The sequence below is a fragment of the Platichthys flesus genome, chromosome 16 (genome assembly GCF_949316205.1).
Source record: "Platichthys flesus chromosome 16, fPlaFle2.1, whole genome shotgun sequence".
Taxonomy (NCBI): domain Eukaryota; kingdom Metazoa; phylum Chordata; class Actinopteri; order Pleuronectiformes; family Pleuronectidae; genus Platichthys; species Platichthys flesus.
The window spans coordinates 6,142,572-6,164,671 of NC_084960.1; the positions used below are offsets into that span (position 1 = coordinate 6,142,572).

Consider the following 22,100-nt stretch of genomic DNA (forward strand, 5'->3'; position numbering starts at 1 on the left):
CTTCCAGTGTAAAGGAATGAAGTATTTTCTGGAAAACAGATGATATCTTAAGTATTTACGCTCAATACCGGAGGCATTAGGGAAACCAGGCTGATGAGCCGAAAATTAACAAGTAAAGCCGTCAGCAAATCTGTGTTGTCCTTGCAAAAAGCAGTATTATAATCTCTATTTGACAAAGATGTATTTAAACCTTGTCTCATCTCACCATCAGTCTGTCTTCAGGGAAGCCTGAGCCGCCTCTCAAAGATAACATGGACTTTTCTCCAGTTGTTATCTTTCAAGCTTCCCAACTCAACCCTAGTGCCCCTGAGCAAGGCACCTTACTCCCCCAACATCTGCTCCCCGGGCTGTACATGGCTGCTCACTGCTCTGTGTGTCCTTCACCAGATGGGTTAAATGCAGAGGATAAATGTACCTACCATTGCATGAGTGTGTTGTGCATGTCTGTGCATGTGTTTGGTATACATAAACGTATCTTAATCTTAATCTACTAAAATCCCCATAACAATGAGTAGGAATATCCATGTTGGAATAAGAACTGTGTGGTCACACCATCATGTTCGTGTCCATTTTGCTGTAACTTATCTTTTATTTTTTACAGCCCTTTCCAATATGATTGATATGATTCTGCTTAGATATTTGTTTCCGGTGCATCGACCTTCCTCACCCAAACAATGGTGACACTAAAGTGGAACATTTTTGCTGACGTCCATGACCAGAACGAACTGGTCACAATAAGACGCCCAATCCGGCCACACAAGCCTCACACGCTGCTACCGCCTCTGGGTAGAACGGGAAGGATTTAGGATCTAGTCCCTCACGTGCATGGTGGTGGTGGAGGATGCTCAAGCCAATTACGCTGCCGGGTACTGGCTGCACCTGAGAGATTGAATTAAGATAAAAAAAACTGAGTCGGATTTGCATCAGTGTAACTAACGCGATGCTGCAGTCTTGAGCAATTCTACAGAGCCAGTGTGTAGTGGGAGCGTCTGGGAGGATTTCTAGTATCACTACATCACCTGTATTAACACAGAGGAACACACCGGAGGATGGAGAATTAGAGCCACAGCTGTGCAAAGAGGTTCTCAATAGGAACCAGCTCAGCACAAATGGCAGATGCCTTTAGGGGAAATTACACCCCCCCCCCCCCCCCCCTCTGAGAACATGACTGACAGCTGACACAAGCTCTGTGTGAGAGTTAGAGTGTGTGTGTGTGTGTGTGTGTGTGTGTGTGTGTGTGTGGATCGTTAATCAGACAGCACGTCGACAGCACTGATGAACTGCCTTCTCCACGCAGCTTTCCCTCTCCAGCTCCTCTCGACATCGACTGCGAGTCTGTGTGAAACTGAGTATAAGTAGAGAGAGGCGAGGACAATCTGTCTCCATTATTCTCTCTCACCATGGTTGTTTAGCGTCACATCAGACCGACTCCCTCCATCTCCTACTCTATCACTTCTTCATTCAACCCCCCTCATTCCCTGTCTTCCTGTGGTTTCCTCCTTCTGTTTCTCCTGCTCCCTGCCACTGCCCCCCCGGGGAGATGCTTTCCTAATGACATGCTGCAGAGTGTGTGCTGCAGAGGGAGCGGGACGCCGACGTTGACACTGTTTTAAGTCGTTACTCTCTGGGCGTCGTCCAGGCTCCCGGGTGTGAACGAGCACACAATGACAGGCTCAGCGTCTCAGGAAATACAGTCTCTGCACCGTTGTGCACTCACTACCGGGATTTGGAGTGTCGCTCAAAAAGCTGGTGCACACTGCCTCCTGCTGCTCAGTGCTGCAAGTCACCGTAGCCCACTAACACCACATCCGGCTCCTTAACAAGCCAATGGGTCTGCCCGATTGATGCACGAGTTTCCAACCCGGGGCCTGCACTTCATGGTTCATTGTTCCATATTTCAACTTCAATTCCTCGAAATCAACAGACCGTCTGTGGCCCACCTGCCACCGAGGTGCTGTGGGACAAAGAGGGGCGGCCTCTCATTTTCACTGGCAGCAAATCCAGAGCAGGGGTCACAGCTGGGCCACTCCACCTGCACAATCAAGCATGGTTATGTGCAACGGACCGATGATTTGCCTGTGGGAGTACACAAGTACACACAACTGAACTCCTCTCTTGACAACAGTGTGTCAAGCAAAAACGTGCCGCACAAGTCCAGAAGAAGATTGTTTTCATTTCCGGCATGTACAGGAGAGGAAATGTGACAAAATGAAGCTGTGTCTGCAGAGGTCCTGGATCAGGTGGGACGATTACAGTAGGAGAGAAAAAGGCGCGTGACCCTCGTGTTGAATTCAGTGCAGGTTGTTAAGTTGGAAACCTTCGCTTAGGGCGGCCAAGGCTAAGGAGGTAGACCAGAAGGTCAGCGGTTTGATTGCCAGCGTCCCCGGTGCGAATTCTGAAGTGTCCTCGGGCAAGATACTGAACTCCAAATTGCCCGACAGCTGTGCCGAGTGTATGAATGCTTTGTGATAGAAAGGGAGCTGTATATAAAAAGTGCTGTATGAGGTCGAATAAACTGGAAAAGCACAGCATCAATACAAACCATTTACAGTAGCCAGAGTGCGTATTCTGGAAAGTCAGAACCAAGGTACAAACATCTACCTCTGGTATGTCCACAGAGTTTATACGTTTGGATGAGAATGAAAAGAAAAAAAACATATGTGTTAAATTAAGAGTGTAAACCAACGAGCCACCAGTGAGGTGGCGTTCACTCTTGACTACGATTGCTTCTCCTGTGTCATGAATTGTTGGCACCATGGAAATAGAAACGTTTTAGAGCAGACGTGAATTAGTTATATACTTTTACCTTTTTCAGCATGGCAGCAGATTGCATTCAGAAAGTCTGAAATCAGAACCAAGACTTTGCCATTGCTTATTAATGAGTTCTGTGATTTTATATCCGTCAAGGCAGGAGGCTTTGAGCCAGGACTCGGTTCACCTTTAGCATCCACGTCTCACCGGCTGCAGTAAGACGATACTGTCACAGGGCGCCAGGAATGAGGAAACCTGCTGGATCATTTTTTACTTCTGCTGTGATCACCACAGACCTGTGACTAGGCTTTTTTTTCAAGCAACAACAAAAGCCATTATTGAGCCAAATACCAAGATGGCTCTTAGTCAAGTTTAATGTTTGAATAAAAAGGTATCGGTCTGCAAAAAAGGGAGGGAATGCTTTACTTGTTTCCCTTTTGATATTCTCTATTTCCAACGAGTGGCACCATTTAGTTTAGTACAGTGGTACAAGATGTTTGATTTATTCCAATGTGATAAAACTGTAGTTATCATACTAAACTATAATTATACTCATGAGCCCAGAATACAGAGTGTAAAAGAGAATATTTAATTTACCATCAGTAATGAAAATCCAGAATGCTGAAGTCCTCAGCAGACAGAACATGTATCGACCCCACATCTTTACAAGTACTTGATCTTGGGAGGGACACTATTGCAACATGCTCCTTGTGGGAAATTTGAAAACCGCAAACGCACAACACACTAACCTGATGTCTTTTAGACAGTCCCACTGAGGCGGAAATAAATAAAGACCACTTTGACAAATTTTTACTTTTTATTCATCAAGACAAGATGGACATTAAAAGCAGAACAAAATTAAACAGATCTTCACTCTTCAAAACCCTTTTGATCAAAAATCAATCAGTATATTTTACAGTAAGGGGACACGAGCAATCAATGTGAGCTCTAAAGTGGAGGAAAGGAGACACGCCCTATCGTCGTCTAACACTGTACATGCGCTTTCTGTTGAAGACGAGGTCAAGTGAAATGGAACCTGACAAACCAAAAGAGACTCACAAGCACGATTTTATTTCATTACCACTAAATGCCAAGAAACAAGGAGGATGTGTCAAGAATTCCAAAATAAGAAAAACAAAACAGAAAAGAACCACACTGAGCTTCTCCTCTAAGTTTGGTTTTGAACTAAGTGATGTCGGGCTGGTGTCTAGACCAAAATACATCAGATGAACCACAACTACCCTCATTCAGCAAAAAGATGCGTCAGCTAACATAAAAGTTTGTGTAATTATTTAACTCTCTTCTCATTTACACGTGTATGTTTATGATTTGGGATAAGCCACTACACATCTGTGGTTCACCTTGTTTTTAAGCAGCGAAGTGTCAGGTTCAGGGTAAGGATGGATGCGCTCTTCCATTTCTTCCTCCACCAGATATCCCAGCTTCCCCTGTCGAGCAAAAAAATGTTCACAAAATGCGATGTTAGCAAAGGACCCGCAACATTTTTTTTCTAGCAACAACTGCTGCTGCTGGAGCAACAATAATAACATCGACATGACTACTAGTCAAATACGTCCCTTAGTTAAGTAACAGGGGAGAGAGCAGAACATACACAAGAGACACTGCTAATGATGCACGAGTACAATCTATTCACTAGCACAGTGGACTTCTGAAGATCTGACTGCATTCGGCCAGGATATCCTGCTACTCTCTAAATATGTTGCTGTATATTTTACTTTGATTGAAAGTTGAAAGTTCTGGTCACTACCTCTGTCATAGATATTTATACGAATTTGTGACAGAACTGTTTGATATTCACTTTTCCAATCTGAAAGTGCACATGATGCGTTTTATTATTGTATCTGGTTTACAGTTAAATATATTACCACATTATACTTTCAACGGGGAAAATGTGACATTGAAATATCCTTGAAAAGGTTTTAGCCTTGAACAACAATGTGGAGAAATGAACACATCAGTGACAATTTCAGCTGTTGGCGCAGGTATATCAAGCAGGCTGTCTGTGCATCTCAGCTTTTTAAAAAAGGTGTCTCTCACATTGTCCCCCAAACTTAACGAAACTGTTTATCATAAAAATATACACAATCAAGTTGCCAAGTTCATGTTTTGGAGAAGTAAAGAATTGTGTTTCTTTTCTGACAGGCAACAGCATTCAGAAATGGATGTGGGTAGAGAAAGGAGTACCTGGGGTGAGTACCTGCACAGTTTGACAGTCAGAGTATCCATGATTTTTAATTTGCCCTTTTCTCATGTGGTCTCGCTCACAACACCAACGCTGTGTGAGGTATGGAAGTCAGCTGCAATTCATTCGATAAACCCTACCCTCCAGTTAGTTAGTGACGTTAGGCCCCCCCGGTGCTATAACACCCCACACCCCCAAACACACACTGCATGGCATGATCAGGCACAATAAGCTGGATATAAAAAAAAATATCCATGGCATCGTAGTCTGGATTCAGCAAAGAAAATTGCTTGTTTTTCCACATACACCTTTGAAAAAGGCTAAAAAAGGTATGTCTGAGTTTACATATGAGAAAGCCCAAACCCCATGAGATATGTGGAGATGTATAAAAAATATGTATCATATATTAATATATAAACAAACATGAATAAACACCCTGGTTTAACCTGGTCCCTATCAAGTAAATATTACTACATTTTCCTACTTAAAAAAGGTATAAAAGAAAAGACAACAAAATAAATAAAAACAGGTGAATACAGGCAGGAACTTTTGATTAGATATGTTAATACTTTTTTTTTGCTGCCATTTTGTCCAAAGACAAATAAACATCTATATGGATAAAAAAAAAACGATACAAAACGAGGGGTACCTCCGGGCACGTTTGCTCAGGGCTACACTGGCCTTTCCCTCTTGGCTTTGTGTGAATGTTTGCTACCATCTTCTCATTCATCGGGCCTAGTCCTTCATCTTCAGTGCATACTTATGATGCACTATTTGAAAACAGGATAAAGATATATGCACATAGTACATAAGATAAAATCATAGGCATTGAACTGAACGTAAACAGGGTGGGAGAGAGAGGGCGGGTAGGGGAGATGGGAGAGGTAAGGGGGAGTGGGGGTGGGAGGGTGGTGGGTTTGGGTTGAGAGCCAGAAGGAAGCAAGGAGGAGGACTCACTTACCTGAGCCTGATCTGAGGTCCTATCAGATCAGTTTTAATTGGACTGAGTGTCACCTTCAGAATGGAAGAGTTCTTTCTGGCCATTGAGCAGAGGGGAGGAGGCAGAGGCGGCCGCCTCCGTCTCCATGGGTTCTGCTTCTGATGAAGCCTTGATGGCAGCTGCATCGCCGTCAGAGTGCTTGTCTTTCTTAGAGCTGCTCCTCTCCTCTGTTACCTTACGGTCTGAGAAAACAGATACAGTATTTTTCTCCTTGATGGACAACTGTTAAGGATTTAGCTGTAATAGCTACAGCTGTTACAAACTGATAATTAGGACTCTGCACTTATTCCACAAGACATGAAAATATTAAAATATCCAAAGGCCCCACCTTTGTCTTTGGATGACCGGTCTCTTTCCCTGTCCCTCTCCCTCTCCTTCTCCTTCTCCCTGTCCTTGCTGCGGCTGCGGTGACGGTGAGATTTGCGCTCGGGGGTGCGTGACCTCTTCCTGTCACGACTGCGGGAGCGACGCTTCCTGTCAGACCGGTCACGGCTGCGCCTCCTCTCCCTGTCTCTATCCCGGCTCCTACAGGAAGAACGGAAAATGCATTTAATAAAAATTTTAAAAACAAATGCATTTTCAAGTGATAAAAGAAATAAAAGTAACACGTGAAGGCCTGTATGATGAGGAACGGAGGGTGTTGGTAGCTCTCGACTGTATGATTACATTTCAAGGAATCATCTTGTCACCTAAATCCATTTCACTTGATTATTTCCATTACATAATCAAGCCAAGAGTAATTTCACACACTAATATTAAGATTACCAATCTTGTTTGTAGATAAACAGCCATACCTGCTGCGTTTGCGTTCCCTCTCCCTCTCCTTGTCTCTGCTTCTGGACCGTCTGCGATCCCGGGATCTGCTCCTCTTCCTGTCCGATGCCCGACTGGAGTGGCGGCTGTTAGAGTGGCTTCGGCGGCCCCTCCTGTCCCTATCTCTGTCCCGTTCTCTATTTTTATCTCGCTCTCTCTCCCTCTCACGCTCTCTCTCCCTCTCGCGTTCCTTCTCCTTCTCACGCTCCTTTTCCTTCTCCTTCTCACGCTCCTTTTCCTTCTCTTCCTCCTCTTTGCGCTTTTTCTCCCTTTCCTCCCTCTCACGCTCGCGGTCTTCTCGGTCCTTCTTGACCACTGGGTTTTCACCGGGGGGCTCTTCTGAGCGGCGACGCAGCTTCTCCTAGAAGAACAAGGATGGAACAATAATTAGCTTCAACAAAAAGGTTGTCCTGGTATTATAACCTTTCATGAATTATTCATACATGTGATAGAAACGATGAAGCACTATGTTCTCTTGCAACATTGCGAATAATTCAAGTCATCTTTTGAGAGGTCGTTGTTACCTTGAGCTCCTCTACAGTAGATTTGATCTTGGCATAGCCCATGTGCTGCTTGCCCATCAAGTGGTCGTCCACTCGGGACTGGGCATCACCCACAATGAGGAAGGCCCCGCACACCTCACACACCTCCATCTGCTTCTCCTGGGCTGCAAAGCTTTCAATAGTCTGGGAAAAAAAAAAAAAAAAGATATGACATCTTGCTTGTCCACACATTGTTCTTTTGGGACAGATCTGATTTTAAAAAGGAAAATATTTCAGCAAGCCATGCTTAATGTTAGTTCATCCGAGTATGATCATGAAGCATGATTATCGACATGTAGACATGTAGACTTCATGATCTACTCTCCCGATCAGTGTCTGTGGGCAGATTTGCCTGAAGTCAGGTGACTCACCGAGGGATTGGAGCCGAGCAGTTCCCTCTCGTCCTTCAGCTGCTCCACCAGCTTCATCATCCCCTGGGCCTCCTCCACTCTGCCCTCTGACCCCAGCTCCTCAATCTGTGCAACGGCAAAACCGACCAGTGAAATCACAATTTTAATTAACATTGATAACTAGACACTGATGCTTTCGATTGATGTTTTATAAGATCATCACACACACACACGATGTGGTCACACGTGACAAATGTTTCCAATTGCAGTGGGTTCCTACTTTGATATCTTCCAAGTTATCAATCTAATGTGCACACAATAATAATAAATAAACCAATGTGATATATACACCATTTTCAAATATACTACAAACCTGTGCAACCAAGTCTTCAATCTTATCCTGTAGAACCAAAGATTTCTCATCACTCTTCCCTGCTGGACCAGGACCCTGCAGGAAAACACTCACTTAATCTCAAGTACAACCACGTAAACAAAACAATTCCACTTAGAGCTTACATCATAAAAACTGATCTACAATGACAATTAGTTTTTTCCATATTACAAGAAAATATAGGTATAAGAACAAGTGACAGATCAATGTCCTTAAACCAAAGCACTAACCCCTGCGTTCTGCTGAGCCTGGGAAAGAGCCAGTCGGGCATGCCCTCTCCGAATCCGCCGCTCCACCTCTGCCAGGAGCGACTGCAGATAGCGCAGGAAGTCCCGTTCGTAGCCCTCCTTCATGAACCGAGAGCTCTTCTCATACCTGGATGTGTTGAGTAAGGAGCGTGTTACAAAGAGGAAATATCAACTCGTACACAAAGGATTTCTTAAGCCACAACCGTTACTTACGTTTTTCTGAGATTTTCATCGTGGATCTTCTCGCAAGGACCTGGAGAAATAATTTGAAAAAAATGTTTAATCTTCATCAAAGATGCATCTGTGAGCTCCGGCTTTATTAAAGATCTTTATAGCTGTTTACTTACCCAGGTCAGAGCGGGTGTTGGTGAACAGCTCTGCTGGACAAAACCCACACAGATAGTATCGACAACACTGATAAGAGAGAGAAGACAATACTGACGTTACATATAATATCTCTTAACCCAGTGTTGCAATAGATCTGCACATAATGCACAATCCCTCCACTGGTGCTTATAGAATCTTGTATTTATACTTGCACAAGTACAGCACAGCCGTTCTGTGGGTTAAGTTGTGTTCTGTGTGAACCTGCTTTGCGATATACCACGATTCTGATCACAGTCTAAACTTCTGCTAATTGCCGAATCAACTTTTTAACTCAACCGTATTTAATAACATGTTGACGTCTAAATGTCAAAATTAGTAAAAAGATACTAGCTCCACAACCCAAGGCAGGAGACAAATACACCCAACAACAGCTGTAGCTCAATGTGCAACTGGGCATCATCCACAACGCTCCAAACCTCATTGTGAGCCAATTAATCATTAGCATTAGCTAAACTGATACTAGCGCGAGTGTCAAAAAGTCTGAAAAATAACATGTGTTAAAAATGTGAGTTACTAAGAATCCAAAACACAACACTATCAGACGCATTGAGCCTCGCGTCCCTATATAGTTCAAACTTTGAGCATCTTTAACCGGCTAACCCAGCTATGCTATCCCACGAAGCTATGCTAGGCTAACAGCTAGCTTGGACGCCAACTTACGCCCTCGTCGTCCCATCGCACGTTCGATCGCTTCTCGTCCGGGGCCAAGTTTCGGTCCCGGCCCATCAGCTCGTCGAGTAGCTGGGCTGCAGACAGCATGGTCGCGCCGGGGAGAGTCGCCTGGCTGGTGAAATGAAGCAGTCGTTTCCCGAGGAGCCGGATCACACCATCTACTGCGCGCTAAGCAGCTCTGGTCAAAATGGCAGACGCGGTGACAACAACGCCCCGCGCATGGCTCCCTGGGCAACCCCTGAACCGGAAGTACAGCGCGCGACCACGCGGACAGGTCCCACGTCTTAGACTGTATATAAAGCCACATCCGTTTTTGATTAAGACCGTAAGTCCAGAATCCAACTCAGGTCTTTGATTATTTTATTTTTTTGTATTCAGTCATCACAACACATTGTAGAATAGGTATACACAACAATTTAAACACAATTCATATGGTGGCTGAAAAGTATATGCAAAGCACATTATTCAATCATTTATTTAAATCGGAAAGTGAATTACACTTTTTCAAATAAATTGTGCATTTCTCCACAGTTGCAGCCCCGACAACAGACTCCTTTCAACCGGTATTCATCAGAAATGTACATGCAAATACTGAGATAACAAATCCCAACAAATCACAAACACAAATCCCAACAAATCACAAACACTTAACGACAAATGAGCAAACGCAGAGACAAATAAGAAAACACAACAACAAATAGGAATTCACAACAACTACAAATAGGTAAACACAACAACAAATTAGAAAACACAGTGACTTCATGTTGACAACTCTAAATCTGACACCATTAAGTTAACAGACACACAAACCCAAACACACACACACAGGACCAAGACCACAGATGTTTTTAAGCACATTTTTTGTAATCTGTAAAATTCCATGTATTTTCCTACACTAACCTCACTTTTACAGTCGCTGCAGTCAAATCTCTTTATCACCAAAATAAATGAAGTAACCACATCAATCGAAAGTTTCAACCACCACCTACACTCTATGAACGGTATGTTTACATACAAGCTCAAGGAAAACTATTTTTACTACTTTATTCAACATTGGACATTGTTGTTGTTGACTTGGGCAAAATTAATAAAAACGTTAAGGCATCACAACAAAGGTACTGAGGAATACATTAAATATATCAGTGTAGCGGAACGAGAATACACTTGATTGTCAAAGTAAAACACAATAAAACATATATAAAAGGTAGGCAGTGAATTCAATTTGTCCAAAAAGTTTTTTCTTTTATCATATGAGCTTTATATGTGCATCGAACAGACTCGTAAAATACAAAAACCCAGAGGATGGGTGATACTTTAAGATCCCTGCTTTCTGTGTGTGAGAAGTTTATCAGTACGTTTGACCTCATTTTTGTAATTAGGGGGAAACAAAGTGCGGAGCGGTGTGAGAGGGGGAACGAAAGTTTGGACGCACTGTTGTAACATGCAAAGATGTCCCCCGGTGAGGCAGAGGCAGCAGCCCGCCGACGGAGCTCTGACACCGCGGAAGAGCCGTGAGTGAGGGTCGGCAGCGGCACCAACAACACAAATAAACGGGGACGAAGGAACCGGCCGCATAAAACACACCAGACCCGACCAGCAACACGAACAAGTTCCGGTAACAGAAGCTCTTCCCCCCCCCCTCTGTGCTATCCTCCCCTCCAGCTAGCTAAGGGCTGAGGTTAGCCGGGCAGCTAATGTAAGCGCACTACTTCCACCGGACCCGGGTTCCATCGACCCACTGGGGGCTGATTCGCCTTGACAGCCTAATCTGAGAGGCTTCCGTGCATCCCATGATCTCACGGCGTTAGTCTACTGCGCCAAAATGTCCACCATTTCGTTGGATCGGGAGTTACAGGAGCGGCTGAGAGAGGCGTCTGCCATCGGGGACATCGACGAGGTGCGGATGCTGGTGGAGAGCGGAGCGAACGTCAACTCGCAGAACGAAATCAACGGATGGTGAGGGTTTGTTTATTTGTTTGTTTTGTTTGTTTTGAAGTGATCAAGTGGCCTCCACTGTACAACTCAACAAGTGCTGGGGACTGATTTGTGAATATTGAGTATCAGGGCGCCTGTTGAAAAGTTCAGTGCAGAGGAGGAGAATCAGTTTTTACAGGGATTACAACGCGATCAGTGTTATCCTATTAACCGGAGCAAGGCACTTTTTCTACTCCTCATCCAAATATCAAACACATGCCTTGTTTGATTGTGTTTAGGCAATTAAACAAGTTTGAAATATCCTTTTTCTGGTCCTCTCAAAACATCAGAGAATCAGAATCACAATTCTTTTTATTTCCATGTATATTTGCACATACAGGAAATTGCCTTAGTGTGGTTGGTGCACTTTACAAACAACCAGTGAAAGAAACTCTCTTTTTTCGTTGACAAGGTGACTTGATTATCACCTTACAATCATACATTTATTTTACACGTAAGTTCAACTTTAGCTCAAACAGTGTTCCACATGCAGCCAATCGCACAAGTGCTAAATTAGAAATATGTGATCAACTACATCCTGTGCTAGACCTTCCAGGTAAATGTTCAACCTAACTCGTCGCCTGTGCTCATTACCAGTGGAGTTAAAATATTTTGGCTTAGTTCTTCAGATCTTTAAATGCTGAAGTGACTATAAGTCTTTTATTCCGCATGTCAGGGCCATAGATGAAGAGGCTGATTTTGACTCCAGGATCGTTTAATACACATCCAATGTGATGATGGGTGGACCCATGGAAATGTCATGTTCAAAATCATTCAAAAGGCCTTAGAAAGCTTTCAATATGTTAATATATGTAAATACTAGGACTTAAATATGTTTAGGTCAATCTTAATGATGTTAACAGTAATGCTTTACACATTATTTTAAGTGAAAAGTTTTAGTGGCATGAATAGTGAGTTTTTTAGATGTTAGCAAGCTGTAATTAAACTATAAACAAGACTAACGTGGAACTTATAAGTGATGATCTAAATCTTAGCTTATTGAAATCTGCGGAACCCTGTTATAGATGATTTAAAGTTAGTCCTTTTATATAAACATATGTTGCAATTTGTTATTAAACTGAGATCTCTCTTCAATAATCCCATTAGGACATGCCTGCACTGGGCATGCAAGAGGAACCATAAGCACATAGTGTCCTACTTACTCGGCTGTGGAGCAGATAAAGACATCCTCACGGCTAAGGAGGAGCTGGCCTCACAGCTCACATCCAAGCCGGAGATCAAACGACTGCTAGGAGGTAAACTACACATCTCTCACAGCCTTGTAACAACTTTGTAATACTTTGACATGAAATGTACACACGTGTGTTGATGCTTTATCTTTGGGTTGTTTTAAAGAAATATTTCTCTTTTATTCTGCACATATTTGCCACAGTTGAGGTTGAGCTGGAGGAAGTGCCTGAAGTCAAGGAGTCTGACTTGCCAATCATTCCCCACTACCTGTCTGAACCGCCCTTCATGTTCTCCAAGATGGATAACAAATCAGAGATCCTTTTAGCACAACAGATTTTACAGAATGGTTCTGAAGAACATGCTGAGGACACACCCAGTGATTCAGCCTCCCTCTCTCCGACCCATGAGCCTCAGAAATCACAGAGCCAAGTCTCTGACAACTTTCTTCCTCTTTCAAACCCTGCCGCCCACAGCCAAGCCCTGACCGGGGAATTCATTCCTGTGACTGAGCAGAATGGCGTGGCACCCAGTGCGGCCTCATCCCACAACCACACTGTCGTTAACTGCAGGGTGCCCATGGACCTGTCCGTCGAGCCACACCTTGTCAACCACGCTGACCACCCGCATGCTCTGCCACACAATGGCACCATGTGTTCACCTCCGCTGGCCTCACCCAGCCCAAGCGTGACAAGTAACGGCGGGGTCCAGGCCCCGGTGGCCAGCGCGAACCCAACCATGAGCAGGCAGCAGTCGATCCCACAGCAGCTGAGCTACGGCCAGGCCGGTGGGACCATGCCGGCTTTTCAGCCTTTCTTCTTTACGAGCACCTTCCCTGTCAACGTGCAAGGTGAGAGAGAAACCCTATGTTTTATTATCTGTAACCCCCTGTCCACACATACAGACTGTACACTGACAGGATACCATGCATTGTGAATATAATCCTTGTAAATCACTTAAAATCCACATGCATGTACAGTGGTAAAGCTTCTGGTCGACTCTGTAATTCAGGCTTTTATCTGTCACGTCTACACAGTTACTTTCCTCAGGTTAGCGACTGATGGAATCACACGAATGAGGACACACTTGTTAGCCTCTGCGTTTGCAGCCAACTCGTCAAACCTGAAAAGGTTGTTGGTTGCCTAGCTACAGCACTTCTCACGACAATGAATTAAACGTCACAGACTCACAGACAGACACAGAAAAAAGTATCACAGTTGAGGATGGTCAGAGCAGAAAGGGGTCGATCAAGTTTTACAAAAATAACGACATAAAACAAGTATTTGTTTTGGAACGTGCATGAAGTTGGAAAACATCATTCATGCCTGAGTTATCTTGTGTGTAAGACATGTCCTTCATCAGCATTAAATGGTTCTCATTCCTTTTCGCTCTTCTTCTCCTCTCTAGAGTTGGTGTTGAAAGTGCGAATCCAGAATCCTAGTGCACGGGAGAACGACTTCATTGAGGTGGAGCTGGACCGCCAGGAGCTCACCTACCGCTCCCTTCTGAGGGTCTGCTGCCGTGAGTTGGACATCAGCGCCGAGCATGTGGAGAAAATCCGCAAGCTGCCAAACACCATGTTGAGAAAGGTATGGGAGAGAAGAATGCATCCTTGACATGAGTTGTTGGTCAGTGACATGAACACACAAGGTAACATTCAGTGTGCTAACAACTTATTCATGCAAAATGGTTACAAAAGGCAAATGACTTTAAGTGAAAGTTTTAATCTGAGTTGTAGGTCAGTGAGATTGTAACTCACAGACTTGATAAACTTAGATTCCATGTGAGTAACTGACAGTATATTTATTCATCATCATTACCGGGGTCCATTGTTATCAATGCAAATAAACATCCATTATAGCTGACTCCATGGAAACATACTTCCTCTTGAGATCATCCCAAATCAATATTTTCAAAACTCTGTGTCCTTAAGGGTTTAAAGTTATTCAGACAGTTTTAATCATCAGGCTCTGTCTGACTCATGCTATAATTAAGTTGTTTTGCGACTCACTTTACCATAACACTGAAATCTCCTCTTCCCTCTGTGTACGCTGTGTATGTGTCATTCTCCACGGTGACTGACAAAACAAAACTGAAAGCATAAAGTCTGACGCATGACAATAAATGTAAAGGGGAAGCTTTTTGTGTTAACACTGAAATTAACGATCACTTTCAGTTGATTGATTTGTGTAATGTCAAACAAGTGCCAAATTATACAGCAACACAATTGAGTGAGTCAGTGAATGTGTTTTTGGACACATATAAAATATGAAATACCGCTTCAACATCATTTCTCTTTTCAAACTGCCATAAAAAAGTAAAAAGAATGAGGCTGTGTCATCATTTTAAATGGAGACTCTTTGCTGTTGATTTTAAACCGATGGTTAGTTCAATCTTTCTCCCTCCCGTGTCCAGGATAAGGACGTGGCTCGGCTTCAGGACTTTCAGGAGCTGGAGGTTGTGTTGGAGAAAGCCGAGGGCCTGTCCCTTTTCTCTGGGGCCGGGGGCCTAACAGACAGACCCTGCTACAACATGAAGGCCTCCCGCCTCACCTACTAGAGCTGCCGCAGAGCCCCGAGGTCTCTCTCCTGTAGCGCCCCTCAAGCAACTGGCTGCCTGCCCACGTCCCTTGTTACAGCTTTGTTTAGGCTAGGTGTTTTGCCTATTTTTATAACTAGGATTTATTTTGTAGCTATTGTCCACCTCCTGTCCTCCTCTGGCCCTCCTTCCGCTTTAGTGTACCCAAACAGTTCTAAGCGATTACTGATGCATGGTATACTCAATTATGTGCGAAAGTATTGGGGCCCCTCTCTTTATCTCTCTTCTCTCCTCCTACTGCCCGCTTGGTGCCAAGGCTCTAATGGGACAACGGAGGGGGACATTGGCCTTCCTTCCTCATGGACTGAACTTGAATGGGATTTTGCAATAGCCTTACATGGACACATCCCTATACTGGCTCTGATCTAAGGTCACAGTGGCAATCGGCCTGTGGAGGATCGGGAGCAGAGGACGACGGGAAGGATTTACACAAACTCTTATTGATAAGCCCTTCATCAGTCCACACAGCAGGACGGGTGGCAGCGCAGTGGACTTGCACAAGGCGACTTGGATTTCTAAGAAACTGACACGTAGAGTTATCATAAATTCCTGCTGGCGAACACGCTTTCATACAAGCTCTGAGTCTAGGCATAACCCTCAGTGTCTTTGCCTGGAGGAGGCATCCATTGCTGGCTTAGTTGTTAGGGTGGAGGGAATCTTTGGACTCGTAGTTCTTTAATTTGCTGACCACACATACAGACTGCTTTAACCTGTACCCCCCCCCGCGAATGGAAACATTTGAATAGGAGTGCTGATACCCCTACATATTGAAGTACTTACGTCATACACTGTGTGGAAGGAATAATTAGTTTTTGTTAGAATTATTCCCTTGTGTCTTTTCATGTAAGACATTTTGTTTAAGTAGTTATAAAGCACCTCTGCTTTAACTAAATTCAGTCAACATAACATTTTAATTGTCCCCTGTGAAGTATTTAGTTTCAATTTTTGAGTCATGTTGATTCTTTCGTATAGAGGCCCATACATTTGTTCTCCAGGGTAACAAAGGTTCAAGCTCCCAGCGAAGGTCCCGTACGAGGCTCACACTTAATTTATCATATAAATTGAGCTCTGCGTCGTATATTTTTGTCTTGTCTGTGTTAACTGTAATTAGAATCAAAACCAAAAACTAACTTAGCCAGCAAAGATACTAACAGCAGAAAAATACTATGACTGCTTTAGAAAAGTAAGCAGCCTTAATAAGATTTATTTTTCTTTTTTCAGGGAATTGGACAGAAAAACGAAAAGATCTAGGTTTTACGATTGAGTGCTTCCTTTTTTCCTCTCAACACTAATATACATTACTTTCTCTGACATGTTCACATCGGCTGCACTGACTCTCTGAAGGAAACATCAGTATATGTGGCTTCAGTGTTTTTGTCGAGGCACCTCTAGTTCTAGTATCTTCTTGTTTTTAATTAAAGAAATAGTTATTTTGAGTTCTGTCAATGTTTTCTATTTATTACCTAAATCGGAGGCGCTGCTGTTCCTCTTAGATGGAGACTGACAACATGAATATTTACACACACGAAAAAGAAAAAAACATTCTTCTACTATATATTAAGAATTGAACAGCTGGTCATGTTGTTTATGCTGCTTCCATCATCACGTTCTATTCCTTTAACTCTCAGTGCTGGGTCTCATTCACTTTTAAGCAGTGCCCTAGGCGCTCAGAATACGTCATACAATCAAGAAGCTTCTTACCCGGTGGTAACTGTTTACTGTTCAAATGTATACCCGATGCTCTTACTGTATTTGTATTTTTTCTGATATGTTTTTTATTAATTTGTATAATTTTTTTTTTAACCAGCTTAGGCCTGTTGTGTTTTGTGTCAAATAATACTGTCATACAAGCAAGAGTTTAACAATGGGTTGAAAAGTAAAGTGGTGAGATGCTGTTGTTGAAGCCAAGTGCAATGTAGAGGGGGGGGGGCATGTTTGCAGGAAGTTTGCTGTGAGGAGAAACGACTTATTTTAAGTCCCCAACTATTTTTAAATGCTTTAAGAGAAGTTGTGCCACATGTGCAAGGTAGGGGCTCGGGTGGATGGAGTGAGTGGATGTGGGGGGGAAATGCTCTTTCCCAGCCCCCCCCCCAGGCCATGTGGTACCCTGAGTGAGAGAGAGCAGCACGTTTGAAATCTTTTTTTTTTTTATATAGGATCATGTTTTGATCGCGTGGAAGGCAGATGACTAACATTGTATTTATGGGGTTGCTTACTGTTCTAGAACAAGCAGAATACAGTTTTACTTAACCTATGCATTCAGAGTCTGATATTTTTATATACAGTACGTCCTGTGTACTTGCAGAACTAATCCAAGGCACTGTTTGAGTTGTGTGTTTTTGTTCTGGAGACCTGTATCTGTTCTTCGATAAAGCATGGTGAACAACTTGATCTGTTTCCTCTTCTTCTCTCAAACGAGCCTCGAGTCCTGTAAAAACTTACGTTCGTCAGACAAGTGGATCCATGTGAACAGTGTCGGGCTTTGAATGAAGGCTTCTGTGTCACGTCTTCAATATGTGTTACAGCTGATGGCCACTAGAGAGAGCAGAAGAGCAAATAGTGGCATTAAGAGGGCCGTGTATTACCAGAGGTTACTTACCATTTAAATTCTTCATAAGAAGATAGCGTTTTATTCTGCTTGGCTTTAATTGAACTACTAACAAATGTTCTGCTATTTGCTCATCTCATCTTTATACTGAAATGCACCAGTGTCTCGGTTCCTTGGTCCTTGCTGTGCAAGATGAGGCACCTTCAGCACTCAGCTCATTAGAGTATATAGGATCTTTCAGAGTAAATAAACATGAGGCCTCGGTTGTCAAGTCGCCGTCTCAGGACTAACTGACGATGCAAAACTCTTAATCAAATTCGAACAATTCATGTGTAATCATAAAATAAAGGTATTTTTCTCCAGTTGTGGAGGGGGATGATCTTCATTTGTGTGTCAACATCTGTTCGAAAGTAATTTTTTTCAAATTAATCATTTAAAAAAACTAGAGTGTGGCATTCAAAGGCTGATGACATATTTACATTAGATCCTAACTACACAATGATTCTAATAAACTACTCAATGATAAACTTTGCCCTTGACTAAACTTTCTGCCGTGGAGTTCACTCCCGATGGGAAATGTTGTTGTATATCTGCTATAATACCTCCAATACCTCGGGATAAATGAAAAGGCAAACTCCTTAATTTATTAACTCAAATTCATAAAGTCATACAGTAGATATCGACATACCACCGTGTATCAATGAGGACGTCACCCCAGTGCTTTTAGTTTGAAAATCCAATATCATTCAGTGTTTGTTCCAGCTGAACTTTAACAGAGGGATTTTACAAATATATCTGTAACTGCTGGAAAATCAACCTTTACTTAGACTTCCTTTCAACTATTAATTAAACGTGCCAGTTTGTTTGCTGCATTAATAACACCCACGCAAGAAATCTGGAATGGTTCCACATTTCGAGGCTCAGTATTGTTGTGCGGTCCAGCTGTAGTTGTGTCTTCGTCTTGCACAGCGAGCCAATGTCGTTCATCCTGCGATGAACTTAACTAACACGGCCTGTTGTTATGTTCCAGTTCTGATTTAAAGAACATAAACAACACCTAAGTTATGGTCATACTGAGCTTTTCCGTGTATCTGTGAAATCCACAACCTCTTCGGTGAAATGAGTGTTCATGTGGTGAGCAGATGTTCTGCTGCAATCTGGAGCGCACAACTATTGCATAATCTGTGCAGAACAGCGTTAAGAAAGTTAAACGTGTGTGTATGTGTCTAATCTAAATATGGGGGCAGAGGAATGTATGGCAATCAGGATATATATACATTTTGCTGGAGGTCCATGAATCCGGGCATGTATGCCTGCACGTCTGTGCATCGGCATGTTGGCTTGTGTGTCTAGACGGGGGCTGAAGAATCAGCTTAGGGCCCTGCTGTGGCTGGACGTGTCGCTCTCCTTTGTTCAGGAGGGAGACACTCATAATAAGCTTAGTATGAACAGTCATAACACGTCCATTGTTCCGAACCAGCTCCGCCAGCTTCCCAGGCCTCAGGCGTGGGCAAGAGAAGCTGTGGACCTGCATGGTCAGGAACCTCTAAGAGCATTTGAGCAATGGAGGCAGAAGGCGACGTTACATGCAGGTACATGCCCTCGGCCCATGGGCTTGGACTATGGCCCGTGGTGCAGCTTGTGCCCCTCTCCAACAGGCCTAATGCACAAAGCCAATATACAGAGCTCCTTATTCACAACACGAATGATTGCATGACATCGTAAAGCCACAAAGATTAATGCTGAAGTAAGATGTAGCTTTAACGTATAGACCCGGACATCCCGTGATTGATTCATACTGTGCTGTTAGTCTGGAGAATGAGTAAAGGAAGGAATGAATCCATTAATGTCAGATGCAGTGAAGCTAAAGGCTTATTGGTCAAATTTAATGGAATTAAGGACCAAACAAAATACCGGGGTCATACAGATGTAACGTACAGAGGGGAAGCATTTCAGGTTCTTGAACTCTACGTTGGCAAAAAGACACTTGTGTTTTTAAACCCATAATCATGTTTTCACTGTCTCATCACGCATAAGTGGAAGAAGTTTCCACAGGAGTGACAACAGAGCTTAGGGAGTGACGCCTATTTTATATGCAAAATCCTGTTGTGTCCAAAGAAGTGACACAGGACCTGAGGGATTAGGTCACTTTGTCCCTATCGCCCATTTCTTCCAGGAAGTGAGAGCAACGGCCGGAGGAATACTTTATGATGTTTCCTGTTACACTTTTCTTTACAGCTCATGTCTTGTGGCCTTTTGTTTATCTGATCACACCTTCCATGCTTTAAGTAAAAATGCCATGTTTAACTTAATTGTATGATGTTGTGTTTTAAGGATGAACGTTAAATGAGACACCAAACCCGGCTTCATTTTTATGAAAACGTCTTATACTTTTCTTCATTACAGTAAATGTCCTCACAAGTTGTAAAAAATGCACAAAAACATCCGTATTTCACGGTAAATAAACATAAACGGAGACGTCACAGGAGCTCCATGGTTGTTTTGGACGGTGTTCAGAAAGATGGCGGGCGAGGGGGCACAGAGGAGGTCAAAGTCAAGGTCTGTTTTCAGACAATACCCGTCCTGAAGGCAGATTGAGCGTCGGAGCGCCCTGCGGGGGGGCCTCCGCATGGCTTTATTCAACATGGGACGTGCCCTGTGGCCCCAGCGTCGGCTATGCTGGGAATGCAGGGTCTCGAGGGGTGAAGGTTAAGGGTGGAGGGCCAGAGGGGGCGTGTGGGAGAGCAGACACTGAAAACACAGCTTGACTATGTTTGTGCATTTGCATACATTTCAGATCAGGCACTTTGTGTGTGTGTGTGTGAGAGAGAGCGAGAGAGAGAGAGAGAGAGGGAGGGAAAGATAATGGTTATAACCTGTACCACCAGTGTCTGTCTTACTTTATACTTATACTTAAGTACTTTATATAGATGCAGGTACATGAAGTATACCCGTATGTGTATGTGTGTGTTTTCAGAGAGGGCTCACAGACAGCAGACCAGACTGAGACTGCTGGGTTCGGCCTAGAGAGCAGGGCCTCTTTGGTCTCAGCAGGGACTCAGCTTGGGAAGCACAGACTCCATATCAATTCACACACACCCACCCACTCACACACACACACACACACACACACACACACACACACACACAATATTGTCATATTACCATTGACAAGTCTTTGAAGATTAGGATTTTTTCATTTAGTGTGGCATTTGTGTCATAGACTGAATAATGCGACATACTCACCTTCTGAAAATTGTCGATCTGATAGCTTCACCTGTAATGATGATAACTCACTGTCCTATCACATTGTGTGTTGTGTTTTTGTGCACATTTCCATTGTGGCTTCTAATCTAAGTTTGGCAAGTGTTTGTTGGACATAAAACTTGAAAGAAGGTGGAAGAGGAAAAAGGACAAGCAGAAGTAGCACTTAGAAGTATAAAGTGTACAAGTAAAAAAAAAGCTGCATAAAGCATATACAGACTAATAATATAAACATGTACAGTTTTATATAATAATAGAACTTTTAGAAAACGACAAATGAGAACAGGGTCATCAAGGAGAGGGACTGCACTGAGTTTGGCGCCATCTTCTGGACACAGAGTTCTGATAAACAGCAGATTGTACAGTAACCAACGTGTAATTGATACGCCTCATACAGCACAATACAAACATCCACGTAACAATAATTACATCATATTATAATCCATTATAATATCATAATTATATAATTGTAATAGTGTTAATAATAATTCATTATTATGAGCTGGAGTGTAAACTGAGGTTTTGTAAATATTGATAAGTGAGAATAAGGAGCTGGGTAGAAAGTGTGACTAAGCTCTGTAATACAAATTGTCTTAATTTACAGGCAGTATTCAGAAGCCTTATTTTTTTATGTGCTAAAGAAACTATTGCAAGATGTTGAGTCTAAAGTGTTCTTATAGTACAATAATCTACTTTACGTTTCATTATTATGGCAAAACATGTATAACATTCCTTGCAGCATCTTTGCAAGCTAAGGGTTAAGGCAGCAGAGCTTTACGCACAGGTGTCCCCGACTCCTTTTTTTTTTTTTTTTTTTCCTTCTTCGTCATTTAATTAAGTTGATCATAACTGTAACCCAGCCGGGATTTGCTGTGTGACGAGACAGGTCACTGTAACTCATGTAGTTAGATCTTACGTGGGTTTGCAACCGCGCAACCTTAATCTCTTGCTACTATTAAACGTCGGGGCGACCAACCTGGAGAGCTCTCCACAGCCACACGGCTCTTGCGCGCTCCCTCGCTCCGCTCCCTCCGCTCCCAAATGCACTTTGGCTCCACCGCAAAGACTTTTCCACAACTTTAATTTCGTGTTAAACTAATCTGCCTCTCGTTGGATTTGTTTTTGTTTCCCCTCCCTCGGGATTTCTTTCGCGCTGGTTCTTTTACGCGCG

At 43.2% G+C, this 22,100-nt stretch overlaps 2 protein-coding genes across 2 annotated transcripts; one reads left to right on the forward strand and one right to left on the reverse strand.

The window, feature by feature from the left end:
* Positions 1-3,555: 3,555 nt before the first annotated feature.
* On the reverse strand, positions 3,556-9,567 carry luc7l3 (LUC7-like 3 pre-mRNA splicing factor). The gene is made up of 11 exons (XM_062407897.1): positions 9,346-9,567; positions 8,646-8,712; positions 8,512-8,551; positions 8,281-8,425; positions 8,033-8,107; positions 7,681-7,785; positions 7,292-7,453; positions 6,749-7,128; positions 6,283-6,479; positions 5,916-6,136; positions 3,556-4,199 (listed from the first exon to the last, which is right to left on the reverse strand). The coding sequence occupies exons 1-10, from the start codon at positions 9,442-9,444 to the stop codon at positions 5,949-5,951; spliced, it is 1,458 nt and encodes a 485-aa protein (XP_062263881.1). The 5' UTR covers positions 9,445-9,567; the 3' UTR covers positions 3,556-4,199; positions 5,916-5,948.
* Positions 9,568-10,807: 1,240 nt separating this feature from the next.
* ankrd40 (ankyrin repeat domain 40) lies at positions 10,808-17,508 on the forward strand. The gene is made up of 5 exons (XM_062408541.1): positions 10,808-11,313; positions 12,439-12,587; positions 12,725-13,369; positions 13,927-14,108; positions 14,935-17,508. The coding sequence occupies exons 1-5, from the start codon at positions 11,180-11,182 to the stop codon at positions 15,076-15,078; spliced, it is 1,254 nt and encodes a 417-aa protein (XP_062264525.1). The 5' UTR covers positions 10,808-11,179; the 3' UTR covers positions 15,079-17,508.
* The last annotated feature ends 4,592 nt before the right edge of the window (positions 17,509-22,100 follow it).